At 46.4% G+C, this 21209-nt stretch overlaps 1 protein-coding gene across 2 annotated transcripts in view; it reads left to right on the top strand.

Moving 5' to 3' along the window:
* The window catches only part of LOC124264802 (phosphatidylinositol-3-phosphatase SAC1-like), a 62776-nt gene that overhangs the window by 28173 nt on the left and 13394 nt on the right, over positions 1–21209 (top strand). For both annotated transcript variants that reach the window (XR_006895252.1, XM_046699592.1), the window contains exons 4-8: positions 1034–1161; positions 1941–2090; positions 7656–7749; positions 8549–8736; positions 13893–13979. Coding sequence is in view for 1 of the 2 variants with exons in the window: in XM_046699592.1 (XP_046555548.1) it covers positions 1034–1161; positions 1941–2090; positions 7656–7749; positions 8549–8736; positions 13893–13979 (647 nt within the window). In the remaining variant the exon portion in view is untranslated. The remainder of the gene's footprint in view (positions 1–1033; positions 1162–1940; positions 2091–7655; positions 7750–8548; positions 8737–13892; positions 13980–21209) is intronic.

Here is a 21209-nt window from a genome sequence, read left to right as displayed (position 1 = left end):
TGATTTTGTTTGTGTGAACTCTAAATGTGTCAAGTTTAAACTTAATCCTCCAGTTTGATTGTTAATTAGAGCAAATTAAAGTGTGTGCTTTAAGAAACCTCTATAGGTGTGGCGTTACTTTTGCAGTTCAGTATATACAGTGTTATTCTGGTAGTATTCTGAAGAGAACTATTACTTGATATGTACATTGAATACATGGATATCCACAATGTCCAGTGTACACTTTGTTTTATTAATGCTCGTAGCTGTGTTGGCCTGAGAGAAAGTGTCTGCTTGTGTGAGATTGTGTTATGGTTAAAAATTTGCTGTGACAAAAGGTTTAAGAGTTCCCTTTGAACCAGCAAAATAGAACACAGACAAGTCTAATATATTCAATAATATATTGAACAAACAATGAGCAAGCGACAATGAATGACAATACAGATTTCTAGTACAATGCAATTGAGTCACAAATCTAAAATGTTGGGCCACAAGTATAAAATATTAACTCACCAGAGTCTTGACATTTACAGTGAGAAGAGAAATACTGACTGAAGGTTGTTTACAATGACAGCACTTGAATAGACAAGCACGGTCAGTCTTGAAACGTTGATCAGCTAAATGATGGCAGACAGATGTATATAAATCCAGTCATGTGAAAGTCCCATGCCGCACAACTCAACAACCAGCCTCTATATAGCTCTTACACAGTTCTCGAGCATTCTAGCAATGATAGGCTCCATCATTATTCTCTCAGAACATTATGGAATCATGTGGAACACATGGCATGATGAAAACAGGAAGTCAAAACAAAATAAACAAGCCAGCCAGGGGGGGGGGCAACTCTGAAGCTCTATCAAAAAGGCATGCCGCTACAAATACTATTGCCATTGAACATATATAATGATGCGAGATGCGACCCACACTCAACACTTTAAACATTGTGACCCATAATAATTATCACTTAATCTATTTGATATTACAAATTAATAAAAACACACTCTGATAACAATTGAAAGAAAATGTTATGGTGTGTGTGTTGTTACTGTTGCAGGTCCATACCTGATTGTGATGACGAAGCGTGAGAAGGTTGGTGAGATCAACGGGCACACGATATGGCAGCTGACCGACACAGAAACCCATTCCTACAAGAGAACCATGCTGCATCTCACAGAGCAACAGGTCAGACAGCACTACAAGCTAGTACTTAGAAGTTTGGGCTAGTGCTGCGGACTAGTAGTGAGAAATATGAACTATCTCTGCAGACTAGTAGTGGGAAATCTTGTCTAGTTCTGCAGACTAGTAGTGAGAAATCTGGTCTAGTTCTGAGGACTAGTAGTGAGAAATCTGGACTATCTGTGCAGACTAGTGAGAAATCTAGACTAGTTTCAGCAGGCTAGGAGTGAGAAATCTGGGCTAGTCTCTGCAACTTTAACTATTAAGAATCATGAAATTGAAATAGGAGTGAGAAATCTGGACTAGTCTCTGCAGCTTTAACTATTAAGAATCATGGAATGGAAATCAGTAATGCTTGTATGCCCATTGGCATTGTGTATTCATAGCTTTTGGCTGTGGGATCCGTGCTAATTTGCACTTGTCAGAGGGGTACACAAAATTTGTGATCTAGACAACCAGTCGTCCCACTTCCATTCTTGTGGAACCTGCATGGCTGGTTTGGTTAAATGGCTGACTTCATGTGCTGGTGATTAGGTGCATGTCTCTGAGAGTGTAGATTTGAATTCCTGATGGGACTCAACCTCATAACAAGTACTAGAATCTGTACTGGACAGAGAAAGTGTCATCCCAAATATACCAAACATTACATTAAACCACTTTACATTAAACAATTGTGTATTTGTAGTGCTTGTGTCTTAGTAAAGCACAGTTAACTTTATATTGTCGACAGCAGACTTGAGAAGGTTGATGAAAGCTGTATTATTTTGCCGTCCTTCCGTGTGCAGGCCTCCTACAACCGGAGCTACTTGTCCATGGTGGACCTGATCCTGAAGACAGATGCCTTCTACTTCTCCAACACCTTCGACCTGACACACTCACTGCAGCGTCTACAGAACACCAGCTCCGACTTCTCGTCACTTGCCCTGCATGAGAGGGTAATCACATTCTCCTTGATGCCTGTACACCACGAGTCATATACCACTTAGCCTTGATGCCTGTACGTCTCGAGTAACACCATTTAGCCTTGATGCCTGTACACCTCGAATCATACACCACTTAGCCTTGATGCCTGTACGTCTCGAGTAACACCACTTAGCCTTGATGCCTGTACACCTCGAGTCATACACCACTTAGCCTTGATGCCTGTACACCTCGAGTCATACACCACTTAGCCTTGATGCCTGTACACCTCGAGTCATACACCACTTAGCCTTGATGCCTGTACACCTCGAGTCATACACCACTTAGCCTTGATGCCTGTACACCTCGAATCATACACCACTTAGCCTTGATGCCTGTACACCTCGAGTCATACACCACTTACCCTTGATGCGTGTACGTCTCGAGTCATACACCACTTAGCCTTGATGCATGTACACCTCAAGTCATACACCCCTAAGCCTTGATGCCTGTACGTCTCGAGTAACACCACTTAGCCTTGATGCCTGTACACCTCGAATCATACACCACTTAGCCTTGATGCCTGTACACCTCAAGTCATACACCACTTAGCCTTGATGCCTGTACACCTCAAGTCATACACCACTTAGCCTTGATGCCTGTACACCTCGAAGTCATACACCACTTAGCCTTGATGCCTGTACACCTCAAGTCATACACCACTTAGCCTTGATGCCTGTACACCTCAAGTCATACACCATTTAGCCTTGATTCCTGTACACCTCAAGTCATACACCACTTAGCCTTGATTCCTGTACACCTCAAGTCATACACCACTTAGCCTTGATGCCTGTACACCTCGAGTCATACACCATTTAGCCTTGATGCCTGTACACCTCAAGTCATACACCACTTAGCCTTGATGCCTGTACACCTCAAGTCATACACCACTTAGCCTTGATGCCTGTACACCTCGAGTCATACACCATTTAGCCTTGATTCCTGTACACCTCAAGTCATACACCACTTAACCTTGATGCCTGTACGCCCTCGAGTAACACCACGTTAGCCTTGATGCCTGTACACCTCGAGATCATACACCACTTAACCTTGATGCCTGTACGCCTCGAGTAACACCACGCAGCCTTGATGCCTGTACACCTCGAATCATACACCCACTTAAGCCTTGATGCCTGTACACCCTCGAGTAACACCACTTTAGCCTTGATGCCTGTACACCTCGAATCATACACCACTTAGCCTTGATGCCTGTACACCTCAAGTCATACACCACTTAGCCTTGATGCCTGTACACCTCAAGTCATACACCACTTAGCCTTGATGCCTGTACACCTCAAGTCATACACCACTTAGCCTTGATGCCTGTACACCTCGAGTCATACACCACTTAACCTTGATTCCTGTACACCCTCAAGTCATACACCACTTAGCCTTGATGCCTGTACACCTCTCGAAGTCATACACCATTTAGTCTTGATGCCTGTACACCTCGAAGTCATACACCATTTAGCCTTGATTCCTGTACACCTCAAGTCATACACCACTTAGCCTTGATGCCTGTACACCTCGAATCATACACCATTTAGCCTTGATTCCTGTACACCTCAAGTCATACACCACTTAGCCTTGATGCCTGTACACCCTCAAGTCATACACCACTTAGCCTTGATGCCTGTACACCTCGAGTCATACACCACTTAGCCTTGATGCCTGTACACCTCGAGTCATACACCACTTAGCCTTGATGCCTGTACACCCCAAGTCATACACCACTTAGCCTTGATGCCTGTACACCTCAAGTCATACACCACTTAGCCTTGATGCCTGTACACCCTCGAGTCATACACCACTTAGCCTTGATGCCTGTACACCCTCGAGTCATACACCACTTAGCCTTGATGCCTGTACACCTCGAGTCATACACCACTTAGCCTTGATGCCTGTACACCTCGAGTCATACACCACTTAGCCTTGATGCCTGTACATCCTCGAGTCATACACCACTTACCCTTGATGCCTGTACACCTCGAGTCATACACCACTTAGCCTTGATGCCTGTACACCTCGAGTAATATACCACTTAGCCTTGATGCCTGTACGTCTCGAGTAACACCACTTAGCCTTGATGCCTGTACACCTCGAATCATACACCACTTAGCCTTGATGCCTGTACGTCTCGAGTAACACCACTTAGCCTTGATGCCTGTACACCTCGAGTCATACACCGCTTAGCCTTGATGCCTGTACACCTCGAAGTCATACACCACTTAGCCTTGATGCCTGTACACCTCGAGTCATACACCACTTAGCCTTGATGCCTGTACACCTCGAAGTCATACACCACTTAGCCTTGATGCCTGTACACCTTGAATCATACACCACTTAGCCTTGATGCCTGTACACCTCAAGTCATACACCACTTACCCTTGATGCGGTACGCCCTCGAAGTCATACACCACTTAGCCTTGATGCATGTACACCTCAAGTCATACACCACTTAGCCTTGATGCCTGTACGTCTCGAGTAACACCACTTAGCCTTGATGCCTGTACACCTCGAATCATACACCACTTAGCCTTGATGCCTGTACACCTCAAGTCATACACCACTTAGCCTTGATGCCTGTACACCTCAAGTCATACACCACTTAGCCTTGATGCCTGTACACCTCAAGTCATACACCACTTAGCCTTGATGCCTGTACACCTCGAGTCATACACCATTTAGCCTTGATTCCTGTACACCTCAAGTCATACACCACTTAGCCTTGATTCCTGTACACCTCAAGTCATACACCACTTAGCCTTGATGCCTGTACACCTCGAGTCATACACCACTTAGCCTTGATGCCTGTACACCTCAAGTCATACACCACTTAGCCTTGATGCCTGTACACCTCGAGTCATACACCATTTAGCCTTGCTTCCTGTACACCTCAAGTCATACACCACTTAGCCTTGATGCCTGTACATCTCGAAAAACACCACTTAGCCTTGATGCCTGTACACCTCGAATCATACACCACTTAGCCTTGATGCCTGTACACCTCGAATCATACACCACTTAGCCTTGATGCCTGTACACCTCAAGTCATACACCACTTAGCCTTGATGCCTGTACACCTCAAGTCATACACCACTTAGCCTTGATGCCTGTACACCTCAAGTCATACACCACTTAGCCTTGATGCCTGTACACCTCGAGTCATACACCACTTAACCTTGATTCCTGTACACCTCAAGTCATACACCACTTAGATTTGATGCCTGTACACCTCGAGTCATACACCATTTAGCCTTGATGCCTGTACACCTCGAGTCATACACCATTTAGCCTTGATGCCTGTACACCTCAAGTCATACACCACTTAGCCTTGATGCCTGTACACCTCGAAGTCATACACCATTTAGCCTTGATGCCTGTACACCTCAAGTCATACACCACTTAGCCTTAATGCCTGTACACCTCCAAGTCATACACCACTTAGCCTTGATGCCTGTATACCTCGAGTCATACACCATTTAGCCTTGATTCCTGTACACCCTCAAGTCATACACCACTTAGCCTTGATTCCTGTACACCTCAAGTCATACACCACTTAGCCTTGATGCCTGTACACCTCGAGTCATACACCATTTAGCCTTGATGCCTGTACACCTCAAGTCATACACCACTTAGCCTTGATGCCTGTACACCTCAAGTCATACACCACTTAGCCTTGATGCCTGTACACCTCGAGTCATACACCATTTAGCCTTGATTCCTGTACACCTCAAGTCATACACCACTTAGCCTTGATGCCTGTACGTCTCGAGTAACACCACTTAGCCTTGATGCCTGTACACCTCGAATCATACACCACTTAGCCTTGATGCCTGTACACCTCGAGTCATACACCACTTAGCCTTGATGCCTGTACACCTCAAGTCATACACCACTTAGCCTTGATGCCTGTACACCTCAAGTCATACACCACTTAGCCTTGATGCCTGTACACCTCAAGTCATACACCACTTAGCCTTGATGCCTGTACACCTCAAGTCATACACCACTTAGCCTTGATTCCTGTACACCTCAAGTCATACACCACTTAGCCTTGATGCCTGTACACCTCGAGTCATACACCATTTAGCCTTGATGCCTGTACACCTCGAGTCATACACCATTTAGCCTTGATTCCTGTACACCTCAAGTCATACACCACTTAGCCTTGATGCCTGTACACCTCGAGTCATACACCATTTAGCCTTGATTCCTGTACACCTCAAGTCATACACCACTTAGCCTTGATGCCTGTACACCTCAAGTCATACACCACTTAGCCTTGATGCCTGTACACCTCAAGTCATACACCACTTAGCCTTGATGCCTGTACACCTCGAGTCATACACCACTTAGCCTTGATGCCTGTACACCTCGAGTCATACACCACTTAGCCTTGATGCCTGTACACCTCGAGTCATACACCACTTAGCCTTGATTCCTGTACACCTCAAGTCATACACCACTTAGCCTTGATGCCTGTACACCTCAAGTCATACACCACTTAGCCTTGATGCCTGTACACCTCGAGTCATACACCACTTAGCCTTGATGCCTGTACACCTCAAGTCATATACCACTAAAGCCTTAAGTTCAATACTATTTTGTAGCATCAGTCCACCTTGACTCCATGCCACTTGGAATAACAGACAAGCTAGACCATTTCCAGTGGAATCCACTATACAGGTGCATAGTGCAGTAGATAAGAGTGGTGCACCGCCTGAAAACTTCCCTTACAAGTAATTAGTTGACCACAGCTGTTGTAAATCTATATTAAGGTCTTTACCCCTACAGCTGTTGTAAGTCTATGTTAAGGTCTCTACCCGTACAGCTGTTGTAAGTCTATGTTAAGGTCTCTACCCCTACAGCTGTTGTAAGTCTATGTTAAGGTCTTTACCTCTACAGCTGTTGTAAGGCTATGTTAAGGTCTCTACCCGTACAGCTGTTGTAAGGCTATGTTAAGGTCTCTACCCCTACAGCTGTTGTAAGTCTATGTTAAGGTCTTTACCTCTACAGCTGTTGTAAGTCTATGTTAAGGTCTCTACCCCTACAGCTGTTGTAAGTCTATGTTAAGGTCTTTACCTCTACAGCTGTTGTAAGGCTATGTTAAGGTCTTTACCTCTACAGCTGTTGTAAGTCTATGTTAAGGTCTCCACCCGTACAGCTGTTGTAAGTCTATGTTAAGGTCTCTACCCCTACAGCTGTTGTAAGTCTATGTTAAGGTCTCTACCCCTACAGCTGTTGTAAGTCTATGTTAAGGTCTTTACCTCTACAGCTGTTGTAAGTCTGTGTTGAGGTCCTTAAATCTACAGCTGTTCTAAATCTGTGTTGAGGTCCTTAAATCTACAGCTGCTGAAATCTACATGGTTCAGAATACTTACAAACTTAAATGTATCAATAAACTAAAGAACATTTGTCCAATTTGAGAGAAAAACATTTAAGATTTCTAAATTTTGTGTTTTATGTAAATCGTGGTCCTCTGTATCGGCGATTTCAAGAGTCAATGCCAGCTGTTACGAATTGTTTTGTTTTTGCAGGCTGACCAGAGGTTTGTGTGGAATGGCCACATCCTGCGAGAGTTGGCACAGCAACCAGAGCTGGGGCAGTACTGCCTCCCCATGGTGCACGGCTGTATCCTTAACAGTACACACAGTACACACACCAGACATCATCAGTACACACAGTACATACACCGGACATCATTAGTACACACAGTTCACACACCAGACATCATCAGTACACACAGTACACACACCAGACATCATCAGTACACACAGTACACACACCAGACATCATCAGTACACACAGTACACACACCAGACATCATCAGTACACACAGTACACACACCAGACATCATCAGTACACACAGTACACTTACACTGTACATCATTCGTGCACAGAGTAAACACATGGGACATCATTTGTACAGATGGTGCACATACACTGGACATCATCAGTACACAGAGTACATACACCAGACATCATTAGTCCACACAGTACACACACAAGACATCTTCAGTACACTCACCAGATATCTTCAGTACACACACCAGATATCTTCAGTACACACACCAGATATTTTCAGTACACACAGTACACTTACACCAGACATCATCAGTACACACAGCACACACACTCCAGACATCGTCAGTACACACAGTACACACTTTGGACATCATCAGTACACACAGCACACACACTCCGGACATTATCAGTACACACAGTACATACACCAGACATCATTAGTACACACTTTACATTCACAGCAGGCATCTTTAGTACACAGAGAACACTAACACTAACACAGTATGCTCAGACTGGACCTCATCAGTATACACAGTACACACAGTACACTTAAAATAGCCCACCTCCGTCAACACATTAAACATGTAGCCCAAGTATGTGAGCCATGTTTCCTGAACCTGCCAGTCATCAGCATTAACAGCACCAGCATCAACAACAAAAACTTCGACTACATCATCATCTCCCGCAGGTGTATATATCGGGCTGGCACCAGGTTCTACGTTCGAGGAGTAGATACGGAAGGCCAGGTTGCCAACTTCGTTGAAACTGAACAAATCGTGCAATGTGATGGCATCAGATGCTCTTTTGTACAGGTGGGTTATCATGTATGTAGGGCCAGTGTAAGGGTTACGCTGTTTATCATGTCTGTAGGGCCAGTGTAAGGGTTACACTGTTTATCATGTCTGTAGGGCCAGTGTAAGGGTTATGCTGTTTATCATGTCTGTAGGGCCAGTGTAAGGGTTACAATGTTTATCATGTCTGTAGGGCCAGTGTAAGGGTTATGCTGTTTATCATGTCTGTAGGGGCAGTGTAAGGGTTACGCTGTTTATTATGTCTGTAGGGGCAGTGTAAGGGTTACGCCGTTTATCATGTCTGTAGGGGCAGTGTAAGGGTTACGCTGTTTATCATGTCTGTAGGGCCGGTGTAAGGGTTACGCTGTTTATCATGTCTGTAGGGCCAGTGTAAGGGTTATGCTGTTTATCATGTCTGTAGGGGCAGTGTAAGGGTTACACTGTTTATCATGTCTGTAGGGGCAGTGTAAGGGTGATGCTGTTTATCATGTCTGCAGGGGCAGTGTAAGGGTTATGCTGTTTATCATGTCTGAAGGGCCAGTGTAAGGGTTACGCTGTTTATCATGTCTGTAGGGCCAGTGTAAGGGTTACACTGTTTATCATGTATGAAGGGGCAGTGTAAGGGTTACGCTGTTTATCATGTCTGTAGGGCCAGTGTAAGGGTTACGCTGTTTATCATGTCTGTAGGGCCAGTGTAAGGGTTACACTGTTTATCATGTCTGTAAGGGCAGTGTAAGGGTTTACGCTTGTTTATCATGTCTGCAGGGCAGTGTAAGGGTTATGCTGTTTATCATGTCTGAAGGGCCAGTGTAAGGGTTACGCTTGTTTATCATGTCTGTAGGGCAGTGTAAAGGATTTCAGTGTAAGGGTTACACTGTTTATCATGTATGAAGGGGGCAGTGTAAGGGTAACGCTGTTTATCATGTCTGTAGGGCCAGTGTAAGGGTTACGCTGTTTATCATGTCTGTAGGGCCAGTGTAAGGGTTACGCTGTTTATCATGTCTGTAGGGCCAGTGTAAGGGTTACGCTGTTTATCATGTCTGTAGGGCCAGTGTCAGGGTTACGCTGTTTATCATGTCTGTAGGGCCAGTGTAAGGGTGATGCCGTTTATCATGTCTGTAGGGCCAGTGTAAGGGTAACGCTGTTTATCATGTCTGTAGGGCCAGTGTAAGGGTTACGCTGTTTATCATGTATGTAGGGCCAGTGTAAGGGTTATGCTGTTTATCATGTCTGTTGGGCCAGTGTAAGGGTGATGCTGTTTATCATGTCTGTAGGGCCAGTGTAAGGGTTACGCTGTTTATCATGTCTGTAGGGGCAGTGTCAGGGTTACGCTGTTTATCATGTCTGTAGGGCAGTGTCAGGGTTACGCTGTTTATCATGTCTGTAGGGCCAGTGTAAGGGTTACGCTGTTTATCATGTCTGTAGGGCCAGTGTAAGGGTTACGCTGTTTATCATGTCTGTAGGGCAGTGTCAGGGTTACGCTGTTTATCATGTCTGTCGGGCCAGTGTAAGGGTGATGCCGTTTATCATGTCTGTAGGGCCAGTGTAAGGGTTACACTGTTTATCATGTCTGTAGGGCCAGTGTAAGGGTTACGCTGTTCATCATGCCTGTAGGGCCAGTGTAAGGGTTATGCTGTTTATCATGTCTGTAGGGGCAGTGTAAGGGTTACGCTGTTTATCATGTCTGTAGGGGCAGTGTCAGGGTTACACTGTTTATCATGTCTGTAGGGCCAGTGTGTAAGGTTACGCTGTTTATCATGTCTGTAGGGGCAGTGTCAGGGTTACGCTGTTTATCATGTCTGTAGGGCCAGTGTAAGGGTTACGCTGTTTATCATGTATGAAGGGGCAGTGTAAGGGTAACGCTGTTTATCATGTCTGTAGGGCCAGTGTAAGGGTTACACTGTTTATCATGTCTATAGGGGCAGTGTAAGGGTTATGCTGTTTATCATGTCTGTAGGGCCAGTGTAAGGGTTATGCTGTTTATCATGTCTGTAGGGCCAGTGTAAGGGTTACACTGTTTATCATGTCTGTAGGGCCAGTGTAAGGGTTATGCTGTTTATCATGTCTGTAGGGCCAGTGTAAGGGTTATGCTGTTTATGATGTCTGTAGGGCCAGTGTAAGGGTTACACTGTTTATCATGTCTGTAGGGTCAGTGTAAGGGTTACGCTGTTTATCATGTCTGTAGGGCCAGTGTAAGGGTTACGCTGTTTATCATGTCTGTAGGGCCAGTGTAAGGGTTACGCTGTTTATCATGTCTGTAGGGCCAGTGTAAGGGTTACGCTGTTTATCATGTCTGTAGGGGCAGTGTCAGGGTTACGCTGTTTATCATGTCTGTAGGGCCAGTGTAAGGGTGATGCCGTTTATCATGTCTGTAGGGCCAGTGTAAGGGTTACACTGTTTATCATGTCTGTAGGGCCAGTGTAAGGGTTACGCTGTTCATCATGCCTGTAGGGCCAGTGTAAGGGTTATGCTGTTTATCATGTCTGTAGGGGCAGTGTAAGGGTTACGCTGTTTATCATGTCTGTAGGGGCAGTGTAAGGGTTACGCTGTTTATCATGTCTGTAGGGCCAGTGTAAGGGTTACGCTGTTTATCATGTCTGTAGGGGCAGTGTCAGGGTTACGCTGTTTATCATGTCTGTAGGGCCAGTGTAAGGGTTACGCTGTTTATCATGTCTGTAGGGGCAGTGTCAGGGTTACGCTGTTTATCATGTCTGTAGGGCCAGTGTAAGGGTTACGCTGTTTATCATGTATGAAGGGGCAGTGTAAGGGTAACGCTGTTTATCATGTCTGTAGGGCCAGTGTAAGGGTTACACTGTTTATCATGTCTGTAGGGGCAGTGTAAGGGTTATGCTGTTTATCATGTCTGTAGGGCCAGTGTAAGGGTTATGCTGTTTATCATGTCTGTAGGGCCAGTGTAAGGGTTACACTGTTTATCATGTCTGTAGGGCCAGTGTAAGGGTTATGCTGTTTATCATGTCTGTAGGGCCAGTGTAAGGGTTACGCTGTTTATCATGTCTGTAGGGCCAGTGTAAGGGTTACACTGTTTATCATGTCTGTAGGGTCAGTGTAAGGGTTACGCCGTTTATCATGTCTGTAGGGCCAGTGTAAGGGTTACGCTGTTTATCATGTCTGTAGGGCCAGTGTAAGGGTTACGCTGTTTATCATGTCTGTAGGGGCAGTGTAAGGGTTACGCTGTTTATCATGTCTGTAGGGCCAGTGTAAGGGTTACGCTGTTTATCATGTCTGTAGGGCCAGTGTAAGGGTTACGCTGTTTATCATGTCTGTAGGGGCAGTGTCAGGGTTACGCTGTTTATCGATATTTGATACCATCGACCATGAAGTTCTCCTAAGCCGTCTTTTAGTTGAATCTGGCATCCGTGGTAACTGCCACAAGTGGTTTTCATCCTACTTGGAAGATCGTAGACAAGCAGTCATCATCGGCAATGAAAAATCCGATTTCGTCAAACTACACTGTGGTGTTCCACAAGGATCTGTTTTAGGTCCGATACTCTTCACGCTGTACACGGCAAATCTGGCTAACATCATCCAACACTTCAAGCTTCTTCACCATGGATATGCTGACGATACACAAATGATGGACAAATTCAAACTCAATAACCTTCAGGTTTCCTTCCAACGCATATCTGATTGTATGCGCAAGAACAAAGTCATGGATGACAGCAAATAAGCTGAAACTGAACGAAGAAAAAACAGAGGTGATGCTGATTGGCACTAAGCAACAGTTGTCCAGAGTAGAAGAACAATCCATTCTGATAGCGGACACGGAAATAGTTCTCAGTGACCACCTTAAAGATCTGGGAGTATTTCTGGACTCACACCTCTCCATGGAGAAACAGGTTACCCACATCAGTAGAACCTGTTATTATCATCTCCGATCCATCAGCAACATTCGACACTTAATAACCGCAGAAGCTGCAAAGGTACTTGCCCATGGTCTAATAACATCAAGACTAGATTACTGCAACAGTTTGCTTCAGGGCATCAGTGGTAAACTGCTATCTAAGCTACAGGTGCTGCAAAATTCTGCTGCACGGGTCATCACAAGAACACCAAGACACGTGCACATGACACCAGTGCTCAGAGACCTCCACTGGTTGCCAGTAAAAGCTAGAATAGAGTTCAAGCTTCTCTGTATCACATATCGATGCCTCCATAACACCAGCCCTGACTATCTATCTGAACTCTTGACTCCACATACTCCAGCACGTAAACTCCGATCAAGTGACCAAAATCTCCTCCAAGTTCCTAAATATCGACTGAAGACATTTGGCTCCAGATCCTTCTCCAGCACTGCCCCTATCCTCTGGAACTCACTTCCATCAGAGTTGAAACTGTGTCCAACTTTTGAGAAATTCAAATCAAGACTAAAGACCCATATGTTCTCCAAGTATCATAGTGACATTTAACTCCACTCAACACTCCCTGACTTTTATCTTTATACATTCCCATTGTAGCGCCTTGAGCAGGCATATCTGTCTGGATTGCGCGCATTATAAATGCACATTTATTATTATTATTATCATGTCTGTCGGGCCAGTGTAAGGGTGATGCCGTTTATCATGTCTGTAGGGCCAGTGTAAGGGTTACACTGTTTATCATGTCTGTAGGGCCAGTGTAAGGGTTACGCTGTTCATCATGCCTGTAGGGCCAGTGTAAGGGTTATGCTGTTTATCATGTCTGTAGGGCCAGTGTAAGGGTTATGCTGTTTATCATGTCTGTAGGGCCAGTGTAAGGGTTACGCTGTTTATCATGTCTGTCGGACCAGTGTAAGGGTTACACTGTTTATCATGTCTGTAGGGCCAGTGTAAGGGTTACACTGTTTATCATGTCTTGTGTTTTAGCAAAGGTACGGAATGGGGTTTGTGTCCTTTAACAGGCATTTCTTACATAACATAAATGAAACTATTAAGAAACAGTTATCAAGATTGACTTTTGAAAATTGGTACCATCTATAAGTTTTTTAAGATTGGGGATCACATTTACTCATTTTTTTCTACTGACACAAAGCGACCCTGATGCGTCTGTACAGGCATATTCAGGCTCAATGTCACTGTGTTACTAGATTCTCCGACTGATGTTACTGTAATTGTCATGGTCTTAGTAAGTATGAGTTACACTGGTGACTCCGTTTCACTTTGTTTTTACTGTGTTTTCAGACTCGGGGCTCCATCCCACTGTTCTGGAGCCAGAAACCCAATCTCAAGCGGATGCCCCTGCCTGTCATAAACAGTGCCACGAATCATGTAAGGCACCTCAGCTTATATTTTCGATTTTCAGTGGACACAATGATTCCATGTGTGTACTGAAGGGGGTCACCATGACTCCATGTGTGTACTGAAGGGGGTCACCATGATTCCATATCTGTCATGAAGGGGGTCACCATAACTCGTCTGTACTGAAGGGGGTCACCATGACTCCATGTGTGTACTGAAGGGGTCACCATGACTCATGTGTGTACTGAAGGGGGTCACCATGACTCGTGTGTACTGAAGGGGGTCACCATGACTCATCTGTGTACTGAAGGGGGTCACCATGATTCCATATCTGTCATGAAGGGGGTCACCATGATTCCATGTGTGTACTGAAGGGGGTCACCATGACTCCATGTCTGTACTGAAGGGGGTCACCATGACTCCATGTCTGTACTGAAGGGGTCACCATGACTCCATATCTGTACTGAAGGGGTTGCCATGTCTCCATGTCTGTACTGAAGGGGTCACCATGACTCCATATCTGTCATGAAGGGGTTGCCATGTCTCCATGTCTGTACTGAAGGGGGTCACCATGACTCCATATCTGTACTGAAGGGGGTTGCCATGTCTCCATGTCTGTACTGAAGGGGGTCACCATGACTCCATGTCTGTACTGAAGGGGGTTGCCATGTCTCCATGTCTGTACTGAAGGGGGTCACCATGACTCCATATCTGTCATGAAGGGGGTCACCATGACTCCATGTCTGTACTGAAGGGGTCACCATGACTCCATGTCTGTACTGAAGGGGTCACCATGACTCCATGTCTGTACTGAAGGGGTCGCCATGACTCCATGTCTGTACTGAAGGGGTCACCATGACTCGCGGTGTGTACTTTCTTAAGGGGGTCACCATGACTCCATGTCTGTACTGAAGGGGTCACCATGACTCCATGTGTGTACTGAAGGGGGTCACCATGACTCCATGTCTGTACTGAAGGGGTCACCATGACTCCATGTCTGTACTGAAGGGGGTCACCATGACTCGTGGTGTGTACTTAAGGGGGTCACCATGACTCCATGTCTGTACTGAAGGGGGTCACCATGACTCCATGTCTGTACTGAAGGGGTCACCATGACTCATCTGTGTACTGAAGGGGGTCACCATGATTCCATATCTGTCATGAAGGGGGTCACCATGACTCCATGTCTGTACTGAAGGGGGTCACCATGACTCGTGTGTGTACTTCTTAAAGGGGTCACCATGACTCCATGTCTGTACTGAAGGGGGTCACCATGACTCCATGTCTGTACTGAAGGGGGTCACCATGACTCCATGTGTGTACTGAAGGGGGTCACCATGACTCCATGTCTGTACTGAAGGGGGTCACCATGACTCCATGTCTGTACTGAAGGGGGTCACCATGACTCTCGTGTGTGTACTTAAGGGGGTCACCATGACTCCATGTCTGTACTGAAGGGGTCACCATGACTCCATGTGTGTACTGAAGGGGGTCACCATGACTCATCTGTGTACTGAAGGGGGTCACCATGATTCCATATCTGTCATGAAGGGGGTCACCATGACTCCATGTCTGTACTGAAGGGGGTCACCATGACTCCATGTCTGTACTGAAGGGGGTCGCCATGTCTCCATGTCTGTACTGAAGGGGGTCACCATGTCTCCATGTCTGTACTGAAGGGGGTCACCATGTCTCCATGTCTGTACTGAAGGGGGTCACCATGACTCCATGTCTGTACTGAAGGGGGTCACCATGACTCCATGTGTGTACTGAAGGGGGTCACCATGACTCCATGTCTGTACTGAAGGGGGTCACCATGACTCCATATCTGTACTGAAGGGGGTTGCCATGTCTCCATGTCTGTACTGAAGGGGTCACCATGACTCCATATCTGTCATGAAGGGGCTTGCCATGTCTCCATGTCTGTACTGAAGGGGTCACCATGACTCCATATCTGTACTGAAGGGGGCTGCCATGTCTCCATGTCTGTAGTGAAGGGGGTCACCATGACTCCATGTCTGTACTGAAGGGGTTGCCATGTCTCCATGTCTGTACTGAAGGGGGTCACCATGACTCCATATCTGTCATGAAGGGGGTCACCATGACTCCATGTCTGTACTGAAGGGGGTCACCATGACTCCATGTCTGTACTGAAGGGGGTCGCCATGTCTCCATGTCTGTACTGAAGGGGGTCACCATGTCTCCATGTCTGTACTGAAGGGGGTCGCCATGTCTCCATGTCTGTCATGAAGGGGGTCACCATGACTCCATGTCTGTACTGAAGGGGGTCGCCATGACTCCATGTCTGTCATGAAGGGGGTCACCATGACTCCATGTCTGTACTGAAGGGGGTCACCATGACTCCATGTCTGTACTGAAGGGGGTCGCCACAACTCAATATTTTTAAACTTTTCCTATCTCACGACTTGCACCTCTCTCTCTTGCTTCGACTTTTAGTGGAACGACTGTAAACTTTTTTCCATAGGCCTCCTTGTCCAATCGCCCGTGCACTCCATGCTGCTCTCCTTAATTAGCTCCATAGTTCCTAATAAAGGTTGCAGCATGCTCCACTAATTGCCAACGTGACTACCTTGAATGATCATTCTCTTTCTTGTCGCACGACTGTGTGGATGTGCTGTATATTAGGGACATTATGTCACCCTAACATCATGGGGAAAACTGATAATCAGTCAAGGAAAAGAAAAGTTTGTGCTCAATGCAAGATGAATTATTCGTCCCTCGACCCTCACTCGTCTTGCAGTGACTGTATTGGACAATGTAACTGGAACAAACGATGTGGCAAGTGTAATTCACTAAAAGATGAGGATTTTAAGGCCTACCTTCGTGTTTGCCGGAGAATCGCCGATAGGGACGCAAGAGAGCGACGTCTGTGGTTCAAGAGGATTTTATGGACGCTTAATCAGATTCTTACTTATCTGAGGACATTCGGCACCTATTACCTACGCATCAATCACCTCCTTCCATAGCGTCACATCACTCGCGGGTGGTTGTGATTGATAATTCTGTGTTCCCTGTCCCATCTACACTACCAGGGGACCTTAGATCGACACTATCATCATCCAGGTCATTGGTACATATCCCCTCGACTGTCTCAGTTTGTTTGAGCCTGGCCAACCGCGTTCAACCAGCCAACTGTCTCCCCACAGTTCATTGAACCGGACGGAGCTGGCTACAACAGCGTCGCCGGGGGACGTTCATCATGAATCAACACTTCAGGTTTCGTCACCTACTCGCCGATCCAGATCGCCACATCATTCTAGATCACCACAACGATCTAGATCACCTTCATGATCCTGATCACCATCACTAGCCCAATTTAGATCACCGTGCCTCTCCAGATCACAGTCACGATTCAGAGCACAACTACGATCCACATCACCTGATCAATCCAGATCACCTAACCGATCCAGATCACCAAACGGGTCCAGATCACAACTTCGGAATCAGATCACCTGACAGATCCAGATCACCGAACCGATCCAGATCACATCGAAGTAGATAATGGTTTCAAGAGCCTGATACGAATTAAGGACGGATTCTCTGCTCCCAGATATAATCCTTCTACCTTTCATGTCCAAGTGACTGCCTCACAAAAATCTCTACGGCTCCAACAGTTGATGAGGATATTGGAACCCTGTGTGGCAAACGATCTGCTTCGCCCTACCTTATTGAGGACCGAGAGTTGGCTCACATGGATTCAGCCGTGAGAAAGACATTGCCATCTATTAGTTGCTTGATTGCAGCAGTTGACGCTGTTAACACTGCTCTGGAGCATACTTACTCTGATCAAGACGCTTACATCCGAGGATACATGACTTTAGCTCTGGACCAGTTCCAAATTATCCTGGATCAGTTGTCTCATTTTTTTGGGCTACACTCTTGCTGTTTCGTTCACGTGGACCCCTTAACATCTCTTCATGGGAGGAGCGATTTACAACAGAACTGTTTCGCCAGCCTTGGTTTAGTGACTCCCTCTTCAATGGTAGCATCCAAGAAGTATCTAATAAAGTTGATTAAGAAACCTACTTTCAAGTGTCGATTGAACTGTTAAAGATACAGAAGTCACAGCTCCAGGACTCATTAAAACAGCGTCGAACTGCACAGTTCACCCCTACCAATCTGGATTTATGTAATCTTTTTCCGTGGTGCATCCACTCAAAGCCGTGGCAGAGGAAACAGATCTGGTCGTGGTGGTTCCTCCCGTCCTCCCGTCCCCCAGTCGTTCCGAATTACAGCACTCCGGTAGGCGAGAGATTGCAGATCTTTGCCCCAAATTGGACCATCCTCAAAGATCCGTACGTCACCAACCTGCTACTTCACGGCTATCAGCTACCAACCGTTATTGGCAGTCAACCTCTGACGTCCCATCCGGCTCATCGCTCATATCCTGTGGACCAGCTTCAGACTCTGCAATCCACAATAGGTACGCTATTAGACAAACTCGCGATAGAGCTCCTAGGTCCATCGCCCGTCACTCCAGGATTCTACTGCCCCATCTTCTTGGTTCCAAAGAAATATTCCAACAAACTCCGGCTCATATTGAATATGAAGTTGTTCAATGCCCAATTCCTGCTTCCACCGCCTCACTTCAGGATGGTGTCGATCAACCTTTTATGCACCATCCTGAAGAAGGGAGATTTCCTCATCAGCCTAGATCTTCAGGATGCTTATCTTCACGTTCCGATACATCCAGAACACCGGAAGTACCTTCGCTTCGTGTTCGATAGGAATCACTACCAATGGAAAGTCCTACCATTTGGAATTTCCACGGCCCCGTGGCTTTTTACCTGAAGTACCAAGCCCATAACGAGCTTCCTCCACTTTCAAGGGCTCACCTTCGAAAGCTACATAGACGATTGCATCCAGGCTCAACAGGATCTGATCGTATTGCTTCGCCAGCTACAGTTCACCACCACGCTGCTTAGACAGTTAGGGTGGCTGTTGAACATTGCGAAATCGAAACTAATACTGACTCAGAAATTCATCGGAGCACTGTTGGACACTCATCAGGGGATGATGTTTGTACCTGACGACAGGTGTAAAAAGATTCAGCAATGCATTCCTCCAGCATTGTCTCAGGTGAGAACCTTACAACAGTGGCAAGAGCTACTGGGCCTTCTGACGTCAGCTCAAGCCTTAACGTACAGAGGCCAGCTCCAACTTCGGCCTATACAGCGATTTCTACACCCGTACCTTCAGGGCGACAACGCCAAGGAACTAATTGGCCTTCCAGAACCGCTTCGTCCAGTCCTGCAATGGTGGTTCGACGAACGGAATGTTTGTGCCGGAGTCTCTATGATGCCCTTTGCATCGACTCATCACCTATTCGTCGATGCATCCCTCATGGGTTGGGGAGCTCACTTCCTCGACCACCATATATTCCTCATATAAAAACGAGCTGGAATTCAAGGCGGTAATTCAAGCAATCTCACATTGGGCAACAGAGCTTCAATCTTTCAGTCTGTTGATCCAATCAGACAATTCGACAGTGGTTTGGTATATAAATCATCTAGGCTCGACAGGCTCGGCGAATCTGCTACAATTGGCGATCAGGTTCTTCCATCTCATCGACTCACTCAACTTCTCACTCAACATCGTAGCCAGAGCCAGACACATTCCTGGGGTAAAGAATGTGATCACCGATGCATTGTCCCGATCCAACCGACCGTCCCCGACAGAGTGGAAGTTACTGCCCCAGATCTTTCAGTCGATGATCTACCCGTTATCACGGCCTCAAATAGATCTGTTGGCCACAAGGTTCAACAACCAACTTCCAAAGTTCGTATCACCAATCCCAGACTCCTTGGCATGGGACCTCGACACGTTGGCAATATCATGGGAGGGTCTCAATGCCTACGTGTTCCCCCCTCGAGCTCTGCTACCAAAAGTAATACAGAAACTATTGGCCACCAACAACATACTACTGCTTTTGGTCGCACCCTTCTGGCCAGCGAGAAGTTGGTTCGTCAACCTAAGAAGCCTGGCAGAGCCAAACCCAGTACCGCTTCCCAACTGGGACGACCTACTTCTTCACCCTCACTCGGAACTGCGCCATGGGTCACCTCAGACCCCCAATCTATACGTTTGGTGCATCTTCAGAGGTCTCTCATAGCTAAGGGCTACTCTCCCTGAGTAGCCACAGCTATCATTTCAGCGCATCATACTTTGACCCGTTCCTTGTACGACAACAAGTGGAAGAAGTTTGAAGACTATTGCAAGCTTAGGGGAATTGCATCTCCCACTTCCACCTCGGCTCAGGTCGTTGCTGAGTTTCTCCAGCATCTCCGCACTACTGAGAAACTCAAGGGTACTACGTTAGCTACCTACTTAGCCGCCATTAACTCGGTTTTGGCTACCACCACGGGCACGAAGATTTCAGCTGTTCCCAAGTTGCAGAGTCTACTACGCTCCTAATTTCTCTGACCAGTCCAGGAAGTTCAGACCTCTAGCCTGGGATCTGTCCGTCGTCCTTCGTCATATGATTTCTACAGATTATCAACCTTTAGAAGACAAGGACTTCGAACAAGTGACATTCAAGACATTCTTCCTTGTAGCTTTGGATACCGCTGCTCGTATATCTGAACTGCATGCGCTTGATGTCAGTCGGGTGCGGTTTGAGCGGAAGAAGCATGGCAAGGCTTTCCTGGGTCTCCGCTGGGACTTCATTGCGTAAAACCAACTGCCAGGGCAACCGGACTGGATGTTTACCATTCCCCCGTTGTCCACCATTCTTGGGCCTGATGATAATGAAGATTTAACACTATGCCTTGTTAGGGCTCTACACGTTTTTCTTGCTGCTTCCACGATCCTGCGAGCCTACACCTTTGCAGGGTTGCCTCCTCCAGCCGCTTCCAATCCTCATGAGACTCTTGCACTAGCCTCAACGATGGCCCTCCATAGCAACTGCTCCTTGACCGCTATCATGGAAGATGCTTCTGGCGTTCTGATACAGTCTTCTCTTCACATTACCTGCGAGACCTGTCTGTTACGGATGTCCAGGGACTACACCAGTTCGGACCTCCTGTACTGGCTCAGCAGCTTACATTGGCCCAACAACGCAGATGAGGTACGGTTCTGCATTCGTGTTACTGCTTCCTTGTATATACTAAATAAAAGTTGAACTGGATCTCAACCTTTTGTTCTCATGATATGGGTTTAAGAACTACTTCACTTGGCCTCCATACCAAGGCATCGGAATACGGCCACCTAGCGTGGCCCTACGGACCTGTGGCACAATCA

This window comes from Haliotis rubra, unplaced genomic scaffold, assembly GCF_003918875.1.
Source record: "Haliotis rubra isolate DU_JTF1 unplaced genomic scaffold, ASM391887v1 Scf944, whole genome shotgun sequence".
NCBI classification, from domain to species: Eukaryota; Metazoa; Mollusca; class Gastropoda; order Lepetellida; family Haliotidae; genus Haliotis; species Haliotis rubra.
The sequence above is the reverse complement of the archived record's forward strand: the minus strand, read 5'-3'. Positions and strand labels throughout refer to the sequence as shown.